The sequence below is a fragment of the Phyllostomus hastatus genome, unplaced genomic scaffold (assembly GCF_019186645.2).
Source record: "Phyllostomus hastatus isolate PE091 unplaced genomic scaffold, TTU_PhHast_1.1 phas_scaffold_78, whole genome shotgun sequence".
Lineage (NCBI taxonomy): Eukaryota > Metazoa > Chordata > Mammalia > Chiroptera > Phyllostomidae > Phyllostomus > Phyllostomus hastatus.
The window spans coordinates 69868859-69894080 of record NW_025334041.1 but is presented as its reverse complement, the minus strand read 5'-3'; the positions used below and the strand labels follow the sequence as shown (position 1 = coordinate 69894080).

The 25222-nt window shown below is 43.5% G+C and overlaps 1 protein-coding gene across 1 annotated transcript in view; it reads left to right on the top strand.

Annotated features, from left to right (window-relative positions):
• ACOXL (acyl-CoA oxidase like) overlaps positions 1-25222 on the top strand; it is a 272913-nt gene that overhangs the window by 229319 nt on the left and 18372 nt on the right. Inside the window, 4 exon segments of the mRNA XM_045827274.1 lie at positions 2479-2520; positions 2523-2548; positions 17144-17148; positions 22709-22805. Coding sequence (XP_045683230.1) covers positions 2479-2520; positions 2523-2548; positions 17144-17148; positions 22709-22805 — 170 coding nt within the window.

Genomic DNA, 25222 nt, shown 5'->3' with positions numbered 1-25222 from the left:
GAACTGTGCATCTGATAGGTTAGCTATCTCTTCATCACTTAGTTGTATTTGTTCTGGAGCTTTGATCTGTTCTTTCATTTGGGCTATATATATTTTTTTGTCTCAGCATGCCTGTTATGTAGTAAGGGGTGGAGCCTCAGGTATTAGCCAGGGAGGGCAACCCAGGTTCCTTCACTGTGGTGCTGAATGTGGGGGAGGGGTCCAAGAGGGAACAATGCCTCTGTCTCAGCCCTCAGCTGGCTTTCAGTCACTTCCTCCACTTCCCACAAGCAAATTTAGCCCTTCTAGTGCTGATTCCCAGGTGGATGGGTTTGTGTACATTCTAGGACCCTGTGGGTCTCTCAAAAAAAACCTCTCCTGTGAGCTGGGAGTTTCTCCTGCTGCCTCAACCCCTACAGGATTTTTTAGTCAGAGGTTTTGAGGCTTTATTTTCCCACACTGGAACCCTGGGTTGCATGGTGTGTCTTGCTCCCCAATTGTTCCTCCTGGTTTATTATCATGCAAATGTGGGATCACCCAGTCTGCCAGCCACTGCCTCACACACCCAGGTCCTCCTGTCTCCACCCTGCCATGAGTCCTCTCCACCCCATCTGCCTGTTGCTGCCCCTCCTACAGGTCTGAATGAATGTTTCTTCTTTAACTCTTTTGTTGTCAGACCTCTATACAGTTCCATTTTCTGGCAGTTCTGGTTATTTTTTGTTTTTAAATTTGTTGTTGTCCTTCTTTTGGTTGTGAAAGGAAGCAAAGTTTATCTACCTATGCCTCCATCTTGTCCAGAAGTCCTCTTTTTAAATTTTTTAATTGTTTAAAATTTTAAGATTCTATGAAATTAATATTGGCTTTAGCCAGTTGGTGGTTAGATGGATGTATACATGTAACATTGGCCGTGTTGAGCCCACTGTTGATCGTGAGCACATTTGGACTGGATAAGAGGAAAAGTTTAGCCCTGATGGGTGTGCCTCAGAGGGTTGGGTGTCCTCCCACGAATGGAAAGGTTGCAGGTTCAATTCCTGGTCAGGACAATTCCTGGGTTGTGGGCCAGGTCCCTGGTTGGGAGCACGTAAGAGGCAGCCAATCTCAATATTTCTCTGGCACATCAATGTTTCTCTCCCTCTCTTTCCCTCTCCCTTTCCATTTTTCTAAAAATAAGTAAATAAATAAAATATTTTTTAAAAAAGAGGAAAAGTTTAGACTTGGATGAAATACTCAGCACCAGATAAAGTTAAGACTTAACAGTGTAATTTAGTCATAGATGAAAACTGTCTAAAAAGTTGTATTTTATAGGCAATACCTAAGAAATGACCCAGACAATGCTTAATGAATGAAAATTTATTGCTGCTGATACACTTCTCATTAAAATATCTGCATTTATAAATATGACGTCCAGACATTCCTGGGGTCAGAACAGTGGACTGAGAGTATCCCTCAGTTGTAAGTGAGACTGAGCTGGCTCTGCCTGCCTTTGTGGGCCCTATGGAGTTGGGCTGGAGCCTGAGCGGTCAATGGCTTTGACTGATTGGATGGGCAGGCCTGCCAGGTTCCAGGGAGAAGACAGCTTTTCTGTGTCCAAAGGTGAGAGGTAGGGCTGTGCTCAGCAGACAGCAGTGAAAGGTTATGACAGGTGAAGAGTGAACAGCAGCTTTGAGTCTAGAAATAAGAGGCTCATGTATACAGGCTGACTATGTTAAAGCCTTACTGTCTGTTGAAAGAAGTGGACTTAAATCTGAGAGTGGCAGGGACACATGGGAGCATTTTTGAGTGAAACAATGCAGTCAAGACAGTGTGGAAGGAGGGCAGCCTGTGGTCTGGTGCTTATACAGACCAAAATAAAAAGGGGTGCTCACATGAGTGGACTTTGATGAGAATGGGTCACTTATATTAAGAAGGGGAATAGGGGACTATAATTTGTGTAAATTATCTAGGTTAATATTGTCGAAGCTTTCACGTACAGTTTAGATGGGTTGTTAACATACAATTTTTGCAAGCTTTCCTGAGTTTGTCTTCTCCATCCTAGAAGGATGGCTGGGGAAATGTGACCTAAGTATTTGGGGAATGAGAGTTTGTTTGAGTCAACACTGGGGACCATACTAAGTTCACACCAAGAGAAGACTTAAATCTTTGGGAATCATGATCAAAGACAGAGATAGGAAATTGAGCACTGCTGGATTTACAAGGGCAGATATAGTCCTCTAGGTGGATACTGTAGGAAATGGGGGTATTTTGTGGCCTTTGGGGGACAGGATGGGCCATATGGTGGCTGAACCCAGGACTTTCCCATAGTTTAGGATGGAGCTTGGCTGATGATAATGCCCATGTGCTGATACGGTGGAGGAGTCATTGTGTGCCAGCCCCGTCCCAGTCAGGGGACAGGTGGGAGCTCTATCATGTCACCAAGGAAAGACTGTGTTCTTTTAAATACCAGAGGTGCTCAGAGCTGAGAAGGGTGGCCTCTCACCCCCTCCATTTTCTCCCTCCCAGTTACTTTGGAGCAGCGCTCCCTGGCAGTGAGGCATTGTCCTGACAAGAGGACCAGGCTCTGTTAATGAAAGTAGGTTATCAGATGATGTCTTGATTTCCTTAAAGGCTGTAGCATTTTTACTGCCCTGAGGAAAGCTTCGTTTTTATAAGCAGGAGTAAATTTATCATCTCTGAATTTTGTGCTCAGCGGGGATAAACTTGTCATCGGTGGGTAGGAGGGTTGCTGGTTAATGAGCACAGTCGTGTCTGTGGAGCTCCTAGAAGTGACAGGAGAGTGGGTGTCAGCCACTCGCGGGGAATCTATTAATTCTCCAGAGGGCTCAGTTGGTTCTAGTTAAGCTTCTCTGACAGAGTCTTGATTCTTTCAGCAGATTTATGAGGCTTGGCCAAATTCCATGACTCTCACTGTACTTGTTAATTAAGACAAAGGATTCCATGCGTTCAGTGTCTGACACAGCCTCACTTTTGGTCACCATGGGGAATGCTACACAAATGAGCCTATTCGTATTCACCACCGGAAAGGGCATCTTAGGGCACAGGTTCCTTGACTCCGAGTGGAAGACAAACTTCTTTTTCTCTTGGTAGCAGTGGTTTTATTTCCTTCTGAATGACCAAAAAGCACAAGTGGGATGTAACCTACATTTCAGCTGTATGTACAAGTGAGCCAAAATGTTGGAAACCTGGCCAGCAACCAACATGCATTTAAGTTAGACTTTGTCTTTGAGGCAGAAAACAGTGCCTACCAACAAATTACAAGGGCGCACATGCTTTCCACCCATGGCTGAGACTCCTGTTTTTACCTAGAAATTGTGCTCAGCTAGGCCTGGAGGCATATACATTTCCGTGGTCACTTTATTTCCTGTGCCCTCAGGAAACCGTGCGTACCAGGAATTCCGTTTCTTTACCTAAACACCATGCCAGGTGTCCTCTGACTTTAGAAATGAGTGGAAAAAATAGGGTGTCACTCTAAGGGATTTTCAGCTCATTTGCCTAAGATGTGATATTTCTGGTCTGTCTTTTTTTTCTTGCTTTCAGTGATGTTAATCTTATAATACAGAAGTGCAGATACCAAATCTGTGGGGTTCATCTGGGAGACCTGATATAAGACACCAACTTTGAATGGCATAAATTGAGGCATATAAGCTCTTCTCGGTGTTTTGAGAGTTTCTACACTTAGCTCTGGTTCCCCAGGATCTCTTAGCCAAGCACAGCATTATTTCAGAGGCTTTGAAGCAGCAGTTGAGCCCCGGACGCTCACCTTGTTGCCCCGTCAGTATTCAAGGTGGCAGGACACAGAGCCCTCGATGCCCTTTTTCCTGTTCTGTCCAGCATTGTCTCCTGCCATCTGCCCTTTCTTGCTTCTCTCTTGTCCTTCTCCTGCTGCCCGTGTGTCCCTCATTTCCCTGTATTCACTGTGCTTGTGGGTACTGAGTGCACTCCTGTGTTCTGCTTGGACAGCCCATGAGCCTGCAGGGAGGGTGCACGGGCATCTCAGAGGCCGTGTTGGGTAGAAAGGGTACAGGTGGGGCTGGCATCGGGACCAGACCTCCAGGCTTATGTCTAACCATCTGGAGTGTGCTTGTCTGCAGGGACAATCTGTGTTCGTGTTCCTTGCGTTGGTTTCTGCAAACTGTGAGACGGTGGCAAATGAGGACAGTGTCTGTGGGTGTTTTCTCAATATTTGCAGATACTTGAACAGGCATCATCAAAGCAGTTTCACTGAGCAAAAATGTGTGCAAGGTTCACAGATACTGAAACTATTTTGTGATTTTTTTCAGGAGATCGAGGTTTTTAATGTCATATGTCAGAGAGTGCCGTGTGGGTGTGACAGTGGTGTGCGGATTCCTGTATCTGTTCTGTGGGAGAACGCGGCCAGGGTGTCAGGACAGCACTGCGGCTACAACCAGCCTGCAGTTGCACGTGTGTCTACTCAGGTGAGCTGTTCACTTTGCAGATAATCTGCAGGCACATTTAAATTGGTGCTTCATTGGGTGAAAAGTGGTTGTGGGCAAACAATGCTGATATGGATCAACTATGATGTTTTCAGAAACGGTATTTGGCATGCACGCTGTTGATCCTTACATTGTCAGAGGTAACTGAGTCCTGAGGACAGACTTTCATTCTGACCTGTGAGGGTGTGCTATGTGTGGTCTGCAGAGAAACTGCAAAGGGTGAACATGAAGCTATGCCTCCTGTTGAGTCGAGGTCAGATACCCCTGGAAAACCAGACTCACAGTCTGAGACTTTGGAGATGGCAGAGGTAGGAGCCTTCATCTGATGACCAGGGAGAGCGGTGAGGGAGAGAAGTGACTGCACCATCACACCTCGAGTTAGTAGACAGTGGAGCTGGGACCAGAGGGTCTCTGGACCCTTTGGCTGGTTTCTTCCTGGGACCTCCACACAGGTAACCATATTCACCCCACTCCCCACCATACCAGAGCCATACCAGCAGTAAGTTGGTGATAAAACCACAGGTGCACTGTTTGTGGCTGCCAGCTCGTGGAGTCCCTCTCAGCTCACTGGCAATGACACCAGGTTGCAGAGATGCCGTGGACAGGAGAGAGCTCATTTCTCCATGACTTGGTTTACCCATCTCCACACAGAGGTCAAGGCTGTTGCCAACTCTGGACTCTCCTACCTGCAGCCCTGTGAAGGGGCTAGAAAAGAGGTGCTGAGGGGCGAGACAGCTGTCCTCAGGGTTTGCCTTTCGGTGAGAGCCCACTACTGTTTGAACCGAACTGAAGATTCAGATTTTAAAAATTTACTTCTCATCTCTACATTTTCTCATCTCTACATTTACTTCTCATCTCTACATTTTCCTGGTTCTTCATTTGTTCATATTGTCAGTGAATCTCTTGGGTCCCTTACTGTCACAACCCTGCAGAATCCATTTGGCTCCACACAGCACTCCGTCGAGACTCCAGACCTAAGCTCCAGGCCCACATTCAAGCAAGCTCGGTGGGTCTCAGCCCCCTCCTGCTGCCTCTGTCCTTCATCCTCAGCCACAGAGCCATGGGACTGACCCGTGTCCTGGGGCTGCCATGCAGGTCCACGTCATCTATTTGCCCTTCACAGTGTCTTTCACAGTCATCCCTTTTCCTCAGTCCCAGAACAGAGTGCCTGGGCTTGACTCCCCAGGGCCAGCTCCTGACCTTCTTCTGCAGGAACCATGTGTGGCCTCAGGCGGGTCACTCTTCTGTTTCAGCCCAGTGTCCCCTCTCACATAAGAGGTCAAGTGGATTACTCCAAAGCTCCTCCCATCATCCACATCTGCAAGTCTGTGCCTGGACATAGCCAGCAACCCTAAACATGCTTGAAAGTGAACCAAGTTGGCCCTCAACTTGGCCTTTCTCCTTATCCAGACTAACATTCCTGAAGCCCCTGTTCTAGGTGCCACTCTCTGCACTAGCTTCCAGCCATAACGCCTGTCCTGTGCCATAGGGTGATTGCAAACTAGTAACCAAACTTGGACTTTTTGAGATTGAAAGGGGACACAATGAAAGATGAAGCTTAGATGATGGCTACACACCAAGACTGTTGGCAGACCAGACCATTTGGTTAACCTAGTTTTGAGTCAAGTACAAAACCCCTCACTCAATTAAATGGCTCTGCCTTGCCTACCAGGCTCTCAGTGTTTGGCCCAGATGCTCTCTGCCCCTACTCCCCGCAGAACTGTCTCATCTTTAAAACTACGGGAGGGAAATTGTCAGAAAGACTGGTCTCTCAGTGCCAGTCTACAGCTGAACATTTTCTAAATCAAATAGAATTGATCGACTTCCTCCTTTGATTCTCAGGGAGTTTTTCATACACCTGACAGCCACCATGTCCAGTTCCTGTGGACAACAGCCCCAGCGGGAGTGCTTCTGGGGAAGAACTTTTCTGAGGCCAACACCTGCTGGGCTTCCCGCCTCCCTCAGAAATGCAAGCAGGAGGTTTGGGATGGGGAGATGGCCCTTCCTAATGAGGGCTGCTCCCTGGACAGGAGATAAGAGCCAGTTGAAGGAGCTTTGACTGGTCCGTTAGAACTGGAGCAGGACAGAGAAACCAGGGTCGGCTCAGAGCTAGGCTTCTGCACTCCAGTGATGCTGAGTAAGTGCCCAGAACATTTCCTGTGCTGCAGTCTCAGTACAGCCTGAGGCCTCTGGCTGGAGACCCCATGTGGTAGGACCCGATAATAGCCCTTCTACTATAGAAACAGTATCAAGAACCAAACTGCTTAAATCAAAACAAGTAGTACCATCTTGAATCTCTGCTCCCCAAACCGCTGACTTTGGCAGGGCCGTGCCTGCTGCGGGAGTGATGGGGCTCCGGAGCGTTCCAGTGGAGTGCTGGCCGGGGCGACCATCTGGGGCATGGTCGGAAGACACATGCAGGGCAGTCCAAGTGTCTGCTGTCTGCTTGCTGGCCCGTGCAGGGCCCGTCAGAGCGGCGGACGGAGTGGCCAGGTGTCGAGGCCCAGGTGGAGGTTGTGCTACAGACGCTCCCCAGGAGGTCTCCAGTGCAGAGTGAGCAGGGCTGCAGTGCTGCCACATGTAATGCTGCCCTGAGAACAGGGGATTCTGGGCAGGTGGGCACGGTGGGGTGCCAGGCTGTGATCCCCCAGGTCCCCTCACCACTAGTTTGGCCAGACCAAGCCCTTTCTCTGTCTGACGATGTTCTAAGAAATTAGACACACTTGAGTCCTTCTTGAAACCAAGAGCCCATGGTGAACAATGTGACAGAGCCCCTCAGTCTTTCAAGTTTACAAAACACAATTTCTTCCCAGAAGCAGGCATCTTCTCCTAGCCAAATGGAATCCTGGACTGTTTGAATGAGGGTTTTGCACAAGAAAAAACCCAGCTTTACTCTCGCATGGGAATGGTTGAGTTTGAGGAGAAAGAGAATTTGTCACATGACCGCTTCACTGATTCACCACCCCTTAGAAAAACCCCACAGGCTAGTTGTCTAGTGTTCCTTAAACTGTCATTGTCACAAAGACTTCTCCACTTCACGCCTCCACTGTCCTCCTCAGCACCCATTCCTACCACATTGCCGGGCCCCAGGAGCACGGTTCCATTTCAGAAATAGCCCGCATACCCTTGCAGGGTCTTTCTCTGTTTTTGTGCTTTAACGGAGGCCTCAGCTTCTTCAGTCTGATTGGTGCTCACCACACAACCCTAGCTCCAAAGCAGGGCGTTGCAGGGGACTGTCCCTGCCTCGTGAGCAACTGGCAGTGGCAGTTTGAGCTTGTCAAGTGGGTGAGGTAGGGTTTTTCCCTCTTTCCTGCATTCTAACTGCTCTTTCTTCCTTTTCTCAACCTGTGTAGGTGGTAGCTAGTTTAAGCACCAAACCTAGCAGCCAATACTTAGTTACAAGCACCTCCCGTCAAGTTCAGGGAGGACTGTGATCTGTCATGTCCCCTTTCTGCAAGTGGCTGTTTCATACCCACCACCCCATGTGACCCCTTGCCTCGCCTTTGAGCTTATCCTGGGCTCCTGAGCAACAGGCAGGAGCTGATATCCTGTGTGTGCACCACGCACGCCCACAGTCACCACCAGCCATGTGGGTCTGGTCATGGGATCAGCCTCCCACACACAAGAAGAGGGTTCTCACTGGGGGACTGACTGTATTTCCGAACCCAGCACAGGATGAATAGTATCACTCCTGTTGTGGATTCTGTTAGCCCAGATTATGAAAGATGGCAGGGCCCATGGTGTTCTTTTCTGGTTACCTACTTGGCTCCTTGCAAGCTAGAGCCACATGGAGAGAAGTGAGTGTGTGGCTGACAATGTTCCTAAGACAAGTCATTTCATAAATGTTTACTGAATACCTATTATGTGCCAGAAAATGTTTTTCTAGTACGTGGCTCACTTGAAGAATGTGTTTCTCTTTTTTTTCCTACTTAATAAGGGAAAAGAGGTATAAGTAACATATAAATCAAGTTTCAGACCCAGTCTTTTAATAATAATAAATACTTTTTCTTATTCCTGTATCTCTGTGCCATTGAGACCCTGGATGCCTCCCTCTCTTCATTCCTCACAACTTCCAACACTGTGTCAGGGTTCTGCAGGCTCATCTCAGCCAACCCTCCAAAATTTAAGTGACAATTGTCCCTTCCAATGAAAATTTTATTTTGGAAAGGAATCTTAGGTGCATAAGACTAACTTTTTAAGTCAAAGGAATAAATATCTAATGGTAGAATTTCAGGCTCCATCATAAGTCAGCAGAAGAGTTGTTTTGGTGTCTATACATTTCTGCCACAGTGCCTCTTCAGAAACATTTATGAGTACTTACTATGTGCCAGGTACTGTGCTAGGCACCAGAGTACTTATATCAATAAGATCTGACCCTTACCTTCAGGTAGCTTCCCAAATAATAGGTAAAACAGGTACTTCATTGCACCCCAATAAGTAAGTGTATCAGAAAGAGCTAAGTGCTAAGAGGGAGGGAAGGTCGGTTGCTAACAGAGCACTCCTCTGGGGTGCCCAACTCAGCGTGGATTTAGAGCAGCCTTGCCGAGGATGTAGCATTTGAAATAAGTCTCTTGTCTCTGCAGGAAACTAAATTAACCAACACTGTGGGCTCCACTGTGCTTACTGGTGGGGTCACTGTGAGAAGCTGTGTTCTGAATTTTCCATCTGTAGAGTGTTTCAGGTGCACTGATGCATGCCTTGAGAACTGGCTGCCAATGCAGGGGCCCCAGACAGCTGCCTCTCCATGGGTGGAGGTGCTCAGGAGCTTCCATTCTTGTGCTGTGTGTACTTCCCCAGCCATCTTGAAGTTACAGGGTTCAGTGTTCCTTCTTTTAGCATGGAAGACTTCCCTGATCTAGAGGTTAATGTCAAAATCTCTGAGAGGGAACCCAGCAGCAGCCATCATTAGCTGATAGTTGCTCTAGAGTTGTTTTGAAAGCATGGTGTCTAGGCCAGGGGCCAGGGACAGAGAGTGAGAGGGGTGGTGGGGAATTAGGAAGAGAAAGGCATGGGGATTTCTGCTCTCCTGAGTCCACACTTCATCCATCTCCTTCAGAAAGCTCTCCTGCCAGGGGAAATGGAGCAGTGTCTTTCTAGGCCAAATGTCATCAGGTGCAAGCACTACCTGTGCCTGGTCACCTAAGAGGAACAAACAATTACAAGGATGGATGACAGCATATGTGAAACCATTACACATACTCTGCTCTTGACACTTCTTTATCAGTGCCAGAATGAATAACTAGGTGCAGAACTAGCGGGGAACAGAAATCCCAGTGTTCGGAAAAGTGGTGAGCTTCCCTGAGCGTGGACAGCGCACACTCTGTATTCCTGTCCTGCAGCCTGGCACAGGACACACGGAGGGCATGCCTTCCTGAACTCTGCCCCCATTTCCTCCATGCACAGCTGTAGGGGGCAGATTTCACTTCAGCCTGTCCTAGAATACAGGGTGGTGGGCAGCTGAGGAAGTTGCTTGAGACAAATAAGAAAATTAGAAGGATTTGGTGAAAGCCACCTGTGAGAAACAGCAAAATTTGACCTTAAGGGGACTGAAATTAGTGGGAAAAGAGAGCAGGTCCTGGCTTTCAAGATGCTGAAGTGCCCAGGAGACTTTTCTTGAGTGACTTACCTAGAATTGGGAACATTCTATCAGAGGGTTTCAGTGACAGGAATCCAGGCTACAGAAACAGAATCACCATGTGGCTGAGAGATAACAGAGTTCCCAGCACACAGCCAAGGGGCTGTGAGCACTGAAGTCGTGTGGGAAGTCATGCTGAGTGGGCCTGACCAAGGCAGAGAAGATCAGCGCTCACATTCAGGAAGCTCCCCTGCCCGTGACCAGCCACACCTGTGCCCAGAATGAAACCTGAAAATGTTTCTCTGTTCTTTTACTTTAATCTATGCATATATGGTTTGCATAGACAGCATATGGTTTTATAGACAGCATATAACTGGTTCATGTTTTTTAATCCAATCTGTCTTTAATTTTTGCATTTAGAACATAAATAATATAGTTATTGATATATTTAGACTTAAAACTGCCATTTTGTTTTCTGTTCCCTGTTTTTCATTTCTGTTTTTCTTGCCTGGCTGTGGAGTACTTGAGAATTTTTTACAATGTCATTTTTATCTGTAGCATTTTGAGGTGTGTCTCTCTGAATCCTTTTTTTCATTAGTTGTTCTAATAATACCTAGAAAAAATTTATTCTACAAATTTCAATCAAAAGAAAGCAAAACTGGCTATACTAATATCAGATAAAATAGACATCACAGCAAAGAAAATTACCAGAGATGGAGGGAGACATTACATAATGATAAAAAGGTCAATTCACCGAGGAGATATAGCATGGTTAAATATGTATACAGCAAATATCAGAAGCAGAAACTGATAGAACTGAAAATAAAAGCAAAAACAAATAGTTGGAGATCAACACCCCTCTTGCAACAGTGATAAAACAATTAGATAGAAAATCAGAACATGTGGAAACACTCAACCCCATTGACAAACAGGATTTAATAGAAATGTATAAGACATTTCAATCAATAAAAGATTACATTATTTTCAAGTGCTCACAGAACATATACAAAGATATGCCATAACTTGGAACATAAAGAAAATCTCAAAGACTTCTAAAGTTTCAAAAGAAATTTAAAAATACATTGAACTGGATGAAAATGAAAATACAATATATCAAATGCATGGAACAGAGCTAAAACAACTGAGAGAATTTATAGCTTACATGAATGGGGGAAAGTCTTAAATCAATAACCAAAGCTACCACCTCAAGAGCTTAAAAAACTGAAGAGTATATAAACCCAAAGAAAGCAAAAAGAAGGCAATAATGGATACAAGGGCAAAGATCAATACAATTGAAAGCAAAAAAAAAAGAAAAAAATGAAGCAAGGAGTTGTATCTTTGGAAAGATCAATAAAATTGATAACCCTCTAACAAGACTAACAAAGACACAAATTATTAATATTAGGAATGAAACCGATGACATCAGTATGCACTCTGTAGACATCAAAATGATAATAAGAAAATACTAAGAACATTCTACACACAAATTTGGCAACTTACATGAAGTGGACCAATTCCTCAAAAACACAAATTACCATATTCAATATTAAATAGATAATTTAAATAGTTATAGAACCACTAACAAAATTGAACTTGTAATTTTAAAATTCTGTAGGAGAGAGAAAATAGTTTGCCAGTCCTTAACAACAAAATACTTGTTTTCCCCAGGCATCTGGAAAGACTATGCTTTCACTAATCACACTTTGAGAAATATTGGTTTTAAGCATTTTTAAGAGACTGAAGATGGCAGTGGAGTAGGTAGAGGTTCCACACACCTCCTCCCAGAACCAAACTGGAATTAAAACTAAAATATAGAACAATCACTCTGAATAACCAATGGAAGACTAGCTGAAGAGAAGTCTTATAACCAAGGATTTACAGAAGAAGTCACACTGAGACTGGTAGGAAGGGCAGAGACTTAAAAAGGCCTGGCCCCAGTCCCACATGCTGTGGCTGAGGTTCCAGAGGGATATCTCAATGGCAAAGATTCTCCCTGAAGAGTGTGAAGTCTTAACTCCTAGCCAGGCTCTAACCAGAGCCAGGAAGAGGTGCCTGCATAATTATCTGGCTGTGAAAAGCAGCAGAGTTTCTGTCCACTAGGGAGAGACAGGAGTCTGCTAGAGACACAACAGTCCTTTTATAGGGCCAATGCACAAAGTCTCATTTATAGCCATTCTCCCTGAATACTGGCAGAGGGAGAACAGAGCAGACTAGAGTCATGTGAGGAGAGATGGAGGTTTCTGGCTCTGGGGAGATAGTTGAGGGGACAGCTGCCAGGATGCCTGAGCTGAGTTCTTCTCCCATGTCACAGATGCCATCCTTCTTGGGTGGGACACTCTCCTCTCTATGGCAACAGCCTGAGGGAATGTAACAGCCTCACCCTCTGAGCTCCTTGTTGCCCCACCCTGCAGAGCTTGCGCCCTGTTGAGGAGTCAGCTGCTTGGGCCAGGGAGTAGAGGTCTGGGCAGACTTGGGATATCAGTGACTGAGTTGTATGGCTCTGGGATGGAAGCTCCTCCCCCCACCTTCCCATGAACCTGACTTGTGCTCCCGCCATGAAAAATCCACTAACCCTTCTCCTCAGGCTCCTGGATGCTTCACCCTGCTGAAGTCTGGGCAGGATCTAGGACAAAGTTGTGTAGCCCTGGGGCAAGGACCACTCCCCCCACCTTCCCCAAAGCCTGACCAGCACTGACCCCTCATGGAATATCCACTAGCCCCACCCTCTCAACTGCCCATGGCCCCATCATGCTGAGCTTAGACTCTGAGAAGAATCTAGGACAGGCTGAATTGTGTGGCTCTAGGACATTTTTCCTGCCCACTCCTGACCAATGCAGAGCTCTCCCTCCATACAGCCAAATCTTGGTTTGTTGGAGCCTGATAAATTCTACTGACCTCACCCTGACAACTCCCTAGGACCCCACCACACCACAGAGGTGTGTGAGCACCCAGAAGATGGCAATTGGACTTTATATACACTGGAACATTTGCTGAGTGGACTCAGCCTCAACAATGGCACTGAGTTTGAACCTGTATTGATCTAGTTAACAACACTTTCCCCTACCTGGTAACTCACTGAAAACCTACCTCATGTAACTCAAGTGCCTCCAGCAGCTCTTTCAGTGACTGAGCTTAACAGGCAGCTGGCAGGTGGAGGCAGGCAGAGGCAGATCTTGGGGTTCCTTGAGAACTTTGCTGACTTGCCTCCAGGCCCAGTGCTGGTAAAGGCCACCTCTGGTCCACAGCTTGGTCCTTCCCACATATACCCAGGCTCAGCAGGAGCAGCCACAAACAGTGGATCACCCTGTAGCTCCAAAGAGGTCCAGGACCAGTGAAAAGCAGGGACTAACTTTGATCTGCACCAGGGTCCCTCCCAAGAGTCCTCAGAACCAACACTCCCAGAGACCAGCTTCAGACAACATCAGAGCAGGATCCAATTAGCTTCATAAGTGGCATATCCAAAGGGAGATCTTGTCAGGCACCAGACCCTTCTGAGGCAAATTCCACACTGTGTGGACAGCACCTGCACAGAAGCTCATACACTGTAGTCAAGGTTGACCCTCAAAGTCAGCATGGGGTTGACCCCATGCATGAGTGGGCCAATAGCAATCAAGACTCAATCACAATAGGAGGACCCACATGACCCACACAGGGGACATTCTTAGAGCACTCAACTTAGGTGATCAAGGACACTGCACCATGGGTCAGTCCTACAGGACACCTCCTGCATAAGGTTACCCTACCAAGACTGGGAATCATAGCAGATCTACCCAATACATAGAAACAAATACAAAGAGGCAGCCAAAATTGGGAGACAAAGAAACAGGCCCTAAATGAAAACACATACACACACAATGAGAAATCTCCAGAAAAAGAGCTAAACAAAATTGAGACTAGCAATTTATCAGGTACAGAGTACAAAAAAATGGTTATAAGAATGCTTAAGGAACTTCATGAGAACTACAATAGTATAAAAAAAAACAGAAATCATAAAAAACAAATGAAGAATAAATATTACATCTAAAATGAAGAATATACTGGAGGGAATGAAGAGTAGGTTGGGTGAAACAGAGAATCAAATCAGTAATTTAGAAGACAAGGTAGCAGAAAACACTTGCTCAGAGAAGCAAAAAGAAAGAAATTAAAATGAGAGTTTAACAGACCTTTGGGACCAGATGAAATGTACTAACATCCATATCATAGGGGTACCAATAGGAGAAGAGGGAGAGCAAGGGAGTGAGAATGTATTTGAAGAAATAATGACTGAAAACTTCCCTAACCTGGTGAAGGAAAAAAACACACAGGTCAAGGAAGAACAGAAAATCCCAAACAAGATGAACCCAAAGAGGCCCATACCAGGACATATCATAATTAAAATGCAAAAGGTTAAAGGCAAAGAGAGAATCTTAAAAGCAGCAAGAGAAAGACAGTTATCTACAAGGGCCCTCCTGTAAGACTATTAGCCAATTTTTCAACAGAAACTGTGCAGGCCAGAAGGGATTGGCATGAAATATTGAAAGTGATGAAAACTGAGGACCTATAACCAACACTATTTTACCCAGCAAGGCTATCATTTAAAATTGAAGGAGAAAAAAAAGAACTTCCCAGAGAAGTTCTGGGAAAAAGCTAATGGAGTTCATTACCACCAAACCAATATTACAAGGAATGTTAAAGGGTCTTTTTAAGAAGGAGGAAGAGAAGAAAAGAGAGCAACATAGTTAAAAGAATAAAATGGCTATAAATATGTACCTATCGATAATCACTTTAAATGTAAATTGCTCAAGTGCTCCAATCAAATGGCATAGGGTAGATGAATGAATAAGAAAACAAGATCCATATATGCGCTGTCTATAAGAGACCCACCACAGAATGAAAAATAGGCACAAACTACAAGTAAAGGGATGGCAAAAGATACTTCATGCAAATGGAAACTTTAAAAAAAGCTGGGGTAGCAATACTTAGATAAAATAGACTTTAAATCAAAGGCTATAACAAGAAACAAAGACATGAGGATAAAGGGAGCAGTCCAGCAAGAGGGTGTAAACATTTATGCACCCAGCATTAAGAAAGCATAAGATCATATAGATTGGTACAGAAAACACATTTGACAAAATGTAACAGCCATTTGTGATAACAAGTGACAGCTATTTGTGATAGACAAATAGGATGAGAGTGGAATTTCCTCGATTTTATAATGAGTATCTATAAAAATCCTATAGATAATATCATACACAGTGGTAAAGGAATGAATGGTTTCCCCTTAATATCAGAAATAAGGCAGGAATATTTGCTCACACCATTCTCATTCAACACAATACTATAAGTTCTAGACAGTACAATCAGGCAAGAAATGAAAATAAAAGACATCTTTTCAGATCAGAAAGGAAGAAATAAAACAACCCCTATTTATAGATGGTATGATTATCTATTTAGAAAATCTCAAGGAATCTACAAAACAAACATCAAACTAACAAGCAAAAATCATTCCTGGAACTAAGAAATGAGTAGAGCAAAGTCACAGGATATAAGGTCAACATACAAAAAATGATTGAATTTCTATATAGTAACAATGAACACCTGAACAGAAAAAATTTTTTTAAATACCCTGTATGATTTCTCAAAAAATAAGAACTGCTTAGTTATACTTCTAACAAAACATATGTATAGCTTGTATGCCTAAAAGTACAAAATGCTAATCCTTAACAAAATACTAGCAAAGCTCAATTCAGCAGCATATTAAAATGATTATACACCATGACTAAGTAGGGTTTTCTGCTGTAATGCAAGGATAGTTCAACAAACAAAAATTGATCAATGTAATACACCACATTAACAGAATGGAGGAGAAAAATACACATGATCATCTCAACTGATACAGAAAAAGCATTTGACAAAAGTCAGAACCATTTTATGATAAAAGAAAGCACTCAGCAAACTAAGAATAGAAGAAAACCACGTCAATATAATAAAAGTCATGTATGAATAGTCCACGACTAATATCATACTCAATGGTGAAAGACTGAAGGTTTTCTTTTATCTGAAACAATACAAAGATGCTTGCTTTCACCACTTCTATTCAACATGGTATTAGAAGTGTTAGCCATAGCAATAATACAAGAAAAAGAAATAAAGAGCATCCAAACTGGAAAGAAGTAAAATGATCTCTCTTCACAGATATGCTCTTATATAGAAAACTCTAAAGATCACACACACACACATACATACACTGGGTAAGAACTAATAAACCAATTCAGCCAGGTTACAGGATACAGATATCAACATTTAGAAATCAGTTGCATCTCTAACAATCAGTTGCAACACTAACAATGAACAATACCAAAAGGAATTTAAAAAAACAATTCCATTTATAGTAGCATCAAAGCCATAATAATAAAATACTTAGGAATAAACTTAAAGGAGGTGAAAGACTTGTACGCTGAAAACTATACAATGTTGCTGAAAAGAAATTAAAAAGGAAAAATAAATGAAAAAAATCTGTTTTCATGGATTAAAAAATAGTAATTTTAAGATGTCAATATTATCTAAAGCAATCTACAGATTCAGTGCTATCCCTTTCCATTACCAAAAATTTTTTTTGCAGAAATAAGGACAAATACTATATGAATCCACTATATGAAGTACCTAGAATAGTCAAATTCACATAGACAGAAAGTAGAATGCAGGATACCAGGGACCTGGAGGAGGGGAGAATGAGGAGTTTTTTAATGGATAGAGTTCCAGTTTTGCAAGATGAAAAAAGTTCTGGAGATGGGTGTTAGTGATAGTTGCAAAGCTAAGGACAGATAGGAAATTGGGAGTGGAAGGAAGTTAGGATCAATTCTGGGTTAAAATAAGTCAGAGAGAAGCACCTAGCAGAAAGCTTTCCCACACACTGCACAACTCTACATAGTGTGTTGTGTAAGGAAGGAATAGCCTCGTCTCCTTGCAAGTATGTTCTCTGTGAATGTCCCCCTCCCAGAGGGCATGGTAGGGCCACTGCCCTGCCTCACTACAAGATTGGGGGTTGCCAAAGTATGGCCATCACAGGAAAGCTTGGATTCTGCAGCCTATTGCAGGCCCAAATAGAAAGGAAAGCATTTCCCTGTCAGTATAGCCTCAGCTTTCAGAAGTGGCTGAGTTCTGGTCTCTTCATTGCCCAGGTGCATTCAGCAGGCTAATAAAAGGTGTCTCATGGTTACCTTCTCCAGCTTTGCCTTCTGTCTCCTTTTGACTTGTTGAGTTTTCGTTTCTTGCAGATGAATTTTCTGTCCTGATATTTGAATATTGGTATGTTTAGGCTTTTCCAATGAGGCATAAAACAGGATACACCTTGGGTCTGGCTGGCTGTCTCCTGTCTCTGTCCCCTGCTGTGCCCTCCACATTTGATCCACCATGATGCCAGCACATGGTCCACCATCACTTCACTGGATTCTCAGCCCCCATGGAGAGAAGCTGGTTCCTCTGACACAGAACATGGGATGGACACCTCAGTGTCCAAACACTCAGAATGAAAAGATCCCCTTCATACTAACCCTTTTCTCCCAGAGCACTCTGAGCTACCAGAAAGATCCAGCTGCCATACCTGTCACCTTGCTTGAGAAGGGAGGCTTTTAAGAAACCTCAAAAAATATTAAGCAGGCTGGACTTAAAAAAAATGAACATTGCAGGCCATTTGGAAGGAAGGTCTGATCTGAACAACTTCCTTGAGGGAACAAAGAAAAGGGCACTAAACTTGACCCCTTCTCCCATTTCCAGTTAAATATAAATAATAGGCCCTTACCTATGGAAGGTGATGATCTCACACCTGGAGCTGGTAGCATGGAGGAGACTGGGCAGGTGAACTATATGCATTAGAGATGGACATCATTCTAGTCTGGTCCATTTTTCATCAGTTTCTTATTGTAAGGAGTGCCCTTAGAAATTGCAAAGCCAATACTTTTTGCTAATGCTGGAAGAATTTCCTTAAACTAAGAGAAGGTGCCACTGCCCATCAATTTTACCAGGCAGCAATGCAGATCCCCAAAGGCTAAAGTCTGAGGCCGAAGGCAGAGCGCTTTATCACAGTGAGAGAACTGGGTTGCTGCTGGGGAAGCTGTTCTGATATCATGCTGCTATTACCGTGCATTAATAAGCTTTGTTCATCTTCTCTGACACTAGAGGTCCAACTTGGTCTTTTAGCTTCAGCTTCTTGCTTATTATGCAGTCTGGGCCACAGATCTAGGCTGCCTACTCGTCATAAATCACTGGCAACCTCCATTTTTTTCTGTTCTTAGTCCTAGTGGATTATGCCCCTGGGAGCCCAAGATCTCAGAGCTCTTCAGTCTCACAAAGGTGCAGTGAGCCCTGATGCTGGCTGAGCACTGCAGAAATTCCAGGATGCACGAGCCACAGGTCCTGCCTTCCTGATCACATTGTGGTGAGGGAGAAGGTCATGTGGATAGATAATTACACCAAGAGGCAGAATGTGTAACAGAGGGGAATGCACGCTGCTATGAGAAGCCAGGAAGGTAAGGAACTTTCAGTGGGAGGAGATCAGGGACAAGAGCCCAATACTGGAAACTAATAGGGGATGTAGCCATTTCAGCTTGGAGTTTGCATTAATCAAAGAGGAGGAGACTGTACATAGAAAGATGATACATGTTATTTATTATACAGCAAAATGACTTTATTTAGGGATGTATAGTTTTATGAATATTAACACATTAATAGAATCCTGTAATTACTATTACGATCAAGATGCAGAACAATTTGACCATCCTACAATAATCCCTTATGGTGTGGCTTTACAATCATCCTTTCCCTCTTCCAATAAACTCTGGTAACCAATTACTTGTTGTCCATCACTATAGCTTTGTCTTTTTGAGAATGTTACATGAATGGAATCATACAATTTGTAATCTTTGGATATTGACTTTATTCATTCACTCAGCATGTCTTCAAGATTCAGCCAAGTTCATGCACTAGTCAGCAGTTACTCTCTTCCATTGCTGAGTAGTATTTCATGGTATGGATTTTTTATCCATTCATCCAGTGAAGGACATTTGGGTTATTTTCAGTTTTTGCTGATTTTGAATAGAGCTGCTATAAATATTCATGTGCAGGTTATTATATTATGTAAACATAAGGTTTTTTTTCTCTAGAGCAAAGTTTCTCAATCTTGGCACTGTTGACATTTTGGGCCAGACACTCCTCTCTTTAATGAGGCTGCTCTGTGCTTTTCAGGGTGTTTTGAGCAGTATCTCAGGCCTCTACTCACTAGATATCCGTCCGTAGAACTCTCCCAGTCACAACAGGCAGAGTGTCTGCAGACGTTGCCGAACACCTGCTGAGGGACGAAACTCATCCACAGTTGAGAACCACTGTTCTAGGGTAAATACCTAGGAATGGATTTTCCAGATCATGTGGTAAATGCATGTTTAACTTTATAGGAAACTTCACATTCTCAGTGTATTAGATCCAGCTGTCAGCATCCTCACCAACGCTTGATGTTACCAGTATTTTTCATTTTTTACCATTCCAATAGGGACATAGGAGTATCTCATTGTGGTTTTAATTTACCCTTCCTAGTGGCTAATGGTATCAAAAATCTTTTCATGTGCTTTTTTGCCATTGGTCTATGTTGTTTAGTGTAGTCTGTTACAATCCTTTGCCCATTTTAAATCTGTGTGAGCCTGGGTGAAGCCAGCAGTTTAGAGTGAAGCCTAGGAGCGGTGTCTGCAGTGAGGGGCTGGTTCGGAGCCCTGTGGAGCCCAGTGGGCTTGGCCTGAGTCAGATGGACTGGACTGAAGGCTGGATGGCCACCTGTCACAGGCGTTAGAGATGGGATTTGTGCTTGCTATCCTCTCTTTGCCTCTTCAGCTCTACTCTCTGCCCTCTCTGAGTCCACCCTGCTCTTGGTCCAGGAAGTTGACCCTTGTAACCTGGATCAGTAGAATCCTTGCCCTCTGGATCTAGTCTGGTTCTGAACAGAAGCTAGGTGAACCTCCAGCTAGAGATTGGAGAGAGGGAGAAGAAGGAGGTAGCGATATCCCTGCCCCTGCCTGCCTTCCTGTGGGATCGCCTTGGGATGTCTGTGTTTCTAGGCTGGAGGCCACAGCTCCCTTTCAGGTGTCCCTGTCTACATAGCTCCCTCTTCCAGGAGCCACTCCCTGTCCTCCTCATTCCAAACCTACAGCCGCACAGCCTCGAGCTCTGGGGCACTGAGCTAGCCCTGTGGCTCTCCTACATCTTTATAAATTAAGTATTAAACTCTTCTTAAATCATCCTAATGTGCATGTGTCATCTGTTTCTTAGTTGAACATTGGCTGACACAAGGTTCTGGATTGAATGAGAAGATGAACTAGATTATTCCTTTAAAAAAAAAGGCTTACTTATACTCCTGTGGCTTTGAGTTTCTTATCACTGACCTTTATCTAGGTACACCGAAGAGGAATGAGGATTAACTCTAGGCACCTAGGAATCCACAATAAGTATTTGTGGAGTGATATGAAGTTCACTTAGAGACATGTGACTCAGTTTGGCCACATAATCTATACAATTTTTTATTTTTATAAGAATTCATGTTTTCAGAATGTACTGCCATAATTTTCCATTGCTTTCACTGTGTCTGTAGAGTCAGCTAACAACTTTATTGCTGTTATGTAAAAGAGCCAAAAGAAGCTTACACCCACCAAACAGCTAGTGCCCAAAACCTGGGCAAGTTCCTAAAAAGGCAATAATTAGTCTGAAATATGTTTCACCGACAAACTGCTAAGCCATACTATGACTTTTTCTGGAATTACTGAAGAGTTGAAATAGCATCTTCATAATGCTGCTCAGGAAAAGAAGAACCTGTATTGTCTACATGACTGCAAACTGCGTGATTTCTGAGTCTGATGACCCATGGAAGACGTAGGGTCTTCTGGTGTGACAGTCATCTCCACGTGACTCTGAACAGGAAGGTGTTGTTGCTCTTGCTTGGGTCGACTTAGAGAGTATCTTCCTTCTACAGAGTCATTATCTTTTAGAGATACACAGGTAAATGTTCATAGATGAAATGATGTGACTGAGCTTTGCTTCACAATAATACATACAGCAAGGAGGGGACAGGTGGGAGTGGAGGTAAGGCAAGACTGGCCCTGAGCAGGTTGCTGTTGAGGCTGGGAAGTGGGGACATGGAGGCACACTGCACTGTTCCTTCTGTTTCTGTATAACTTTGGAATTATGGAATATTAACAGCTAAATGAATAGTTAATTTCAAAGTTACTTGTTAAAAAATGTATAGCATTATTCAAATATCAGAAGTTGGCTTTTGTTTTAAATGTTTAAAATGTTTAAACAAAAAAGATAAATAAGCAGAGAAATTACTGCTTTCAATTCAAACACTACTTTATAGGTTTAATTAATGTATGCCGAATAAACATTTCTCTTCAGAGATTTCAAGATCACTGCATACATGTTGAGTGAAATGGGACAAAGAAGAAAGACACTATTGAAAATCACAATGATGATGCTTATTTAACAAAGTAATTTTAAAGAAAATTTTTTACTGAAAAACATAAGAATCATATCCAAGTTTTAGCTTTCCCATCTTCTTTGGTATTGAAATCAACATTCAGAATATAAAATATTTTACTTTGAAGTTTAGTCCTTGGGTCCACAACAGTTTTCCATATAAAGAAAATAGAACAATCAAATTAGCTGTAATTATCTTATTTGTTGAATAACCAGTGGATATGTAAAAGCCATCAGTAATGTGTGCAGAGACCGACGTCATCAGGCGAATAGTCATTCATAGAGACGTGCGTTTTCCTGGAAACATGGTTTCAGCTCTAAGGGACTGCCTGCCGTCCTTGTGCTGTGGTATCTGAATAGCTCTCCGACATGCAGGTGCCGTTACTCACTTGCTGAAGTGCTGCTGTCCTGGGGCGTGGACACCACCGTGCCAGGATTTAGCAGCTCTTATTGTTCAGCATGACTACACCATTTTTATAAACTCTGCATTTCTCAGAGAATTGTGTGCTTTAGTCTTTTTATAAAATAGTATCTGAGGATTGCTAATAGCACTACATTAATATTTAAAAAAATTAAAAAACCAGAGTTACTTGTTGATACAGAAAAACTCCTGTATTACTGCTCGAGGCCACTGATGTCATGGAGGAGTTCCGACGCAGGTTTCAGAAGTGCAACAGGAAAACCATCCTGAACGAAATGTGGAGTGAGTGATGCTATTTTTATGAAAGTCTATGCGAGTTTAATCAAAACACTCTCAAATGCTTGCTCTCCTTCTCAACTATTGAAACTATAAATGAACATTCTGAATAGTTTCATCTTTAACTGAGAAGGAAAACAAACAGAAATATTAATTTGTTTTAACTTATCTTGTAAGTGGACTTTGCTTCTAAAAAACCTGGGATGGGGGAGAACTAAGTGAGTTTATAGATGAAACGAGACTGGCCATGAGTTAATATTTGTTGAATTGGGGATGGTGATGTGACAGTTGGTTATGCTATTCTTTCTACTTTACTTTTTCCATAGAATGGTTTTAAAAAATAAAACTTATTCTGCACGTTCAAAATGTGACCACTTCAATTAAGAATGTATCAACTTCTATGATTGTATGAATGTAACAATATACTATTTCTCTTTCCCCTCCTTAGATTCTGCATTTTCTAATATGCTGCTGTTTGTTCGACTTTCTCCTCTTCTCCCACCCTTACTATAGCCTGTTGTATGGAACCAAGCTGGTGTTCCAGGAGTGAGCCTGGCACCTAGAATGTAAACATTTGACTTCCACAGCGGGCACAAGGTTTAGGAGTCAGGTAAGCGTCCCTGGTGTGCCAAAGAAGCCCTTTGTGGATCAGCTGTCAGCTCTCTGCTTTCTTAGAAAACAGCCCTGCCAATCTTTTATCAGTTTCTACTCATGGGTTCTTGTGCCTCTGGGACTGCATATATGTGTTTTCATTGCCTACCATGATCATGTTACACTTCAGAGTTTAAGTGACAAGGAAATGATTCACTGTGCGTGAACTTTCTGACATGAGGAGAGGAGGGAATCAAAAATGTTTTCCTTGTCTTGGCCGGAAAAAAATGTATTAAGTGAGTTTCATTTTCCGACTTCTTACCAAAACCTATTAACTCATTCTTCATCATCAGAAAAAAATGCCGATGGTATTTTTATGTCAGTGGTAGTAACAGGAGCTCAGTGTGACAAAAGAGCTCCTGACAATGAGGGTAGATCCAGTGAGTCACCACACAAAATGCCGCTCTAAAAGGAGAAGACTATAACATGGCACAGTCATCTGTAAGGTGCTTTCTGAGGGCCTCTTCTCTCCCAGGCTCTGTTAGGGGCTGACACACAAACAGGTGTATTCAAGGGCGTTCATTATATCTGGGGGCACAAAGCTGACTTTAAAATACACAAATAGCCTTGCCTGGGGTGGCTCAGTGGATTGAGCATGGGCTGCAAACCAAAGGGTTGCCGGTTCAGTTCCCAGTCAGGGCACATGCCTGGGTTGTGGGCCAGGTCCCAAGTAGGGGGTACACAAGAGGCAACTACATATTGATGTTTCTTTCCCTTTCTTTCTCCCTCCTGTCCTCTCAATCTAAAAATAAATAAAATCTTTTTTAAAATCACAAATATGTGGGAGCAGATGCTTTCTGATGAACTGGGCTACAAAAATTAGCTCATAGGACAGACATCACTTAGGAGTGAATGTCATTCTTGTGCTAGACCTTGAAGAGGGGACAGTTCAATATGGAGGTGGTGGTTCAATTGAGGAGGAGGTAGTGCAGCTGAGCCTTCTGGCAGGGTTGATAATATGAGCAAAATCATAGAAATGGGAGTGCATAGGACAGACACGTGAGAAGCTGAAGTGTGTCAAGTGATAGAAAAACCTGCAGACATCCACAGGAGCCAGACGACCATGCACCCTGAATAATCTTGCAGAATCTTTCTCCTCTTCAGGAGAACAGAGATTATGAAGAAAAGTAGATATAAAGATGTCCCAGTTATCTATGCCAGGTAACAAATGACCCCTTAAACCTAGTAGCTTAAATAATAACCATTGATTATTTCTCATGATTCTGCAGTCTGGACAAGGCTCAGCCAGATGGCTTTTTTGCTCCATGGGGTGCCTGCAGGGGCTACGTGCTGAGGAGGGTTCTCCACTCTCCTGGCTGTCACCTTGGCATGAACTGCTGAGGCTGCTGGGCCACTGTCTCTCTATGTGGCCTAGTGTGGACTTCACAGCATGGTAGGCTCATGGTGGCTGAATGTCTTTCCTGATGGCTGGCTTCAAAAGAGAAAGTGGGATGTGCCAGTCATCCCAGAGGCCAGTCCCAAAACTAATATAAATTACTTCAGCTGCATTCTGTTGGCCAGAGGAAATCACAAGGCTAGTGCAGACCTCAGGCTGGGAAAAGACCTCACCTCTCAATGTGGAGAGTAGCATGCACATCCAGGGAAGAAAAGAATTGCTGGCAGTGATCTTTGGAGACTATACTCCACAAAGAAAATGCCCACTTTGGAAGAGGAAATGAGAATAATTTTTAATATAAAAAAACCCCTGAATGTCCAGTAAAAAAAACAACTTTCACATAGGCATTGACATGCTTTTGTATTCTTATAGTGCCACCTGCTTTCTGCACTTTTCATTTACTGGGTCCTCACAGCAGCCTGGGAGGTAAGGAGGGAGCAGCCATCCACTGGGGAGAAAGCTGTATCTGTGGGGCTAGACCTGGGTTGCTTGGGTCTATGAGATGCCTCAAGGACTTCTGCAGATCTCTGCTTCCAGCTGTGAGCATTCCCCCTCCTCTGGGCTTTCTTGCAGTTCCCAAAGGGAGAGGGTAGTGAAGCTGACACAAATGCTCCTTTCTCACTTTTAGCACTCTCCTTTGCAGGATTCTCAGGTTTCAGGAATATTATTAGCAGCTTCTCTTCAGTAAAATGTCTAGGACCATCAGTCCAGTGGAAGTGCTAAATAGAAGTGTGCTTGTGGAGGAGCAAAAAGGGACTGGGGTGACCAGTGTTACTAAAACGAATCCGGATGCTTCCACATGATAGTGCTTCAATTTTCTGACCCTTTGTTTAGGTGCATCTAATGTACTGGTTAATTTGCCCCATACATTTTTATTCCTAGTTGTTAGGATTTATATTTTTTTAAATATCTTTTATCATTCATCACACTTGTTAGTTTCCTGTTCCCCAAAGATATAGTCAGTTTTATCTTTTATTTCT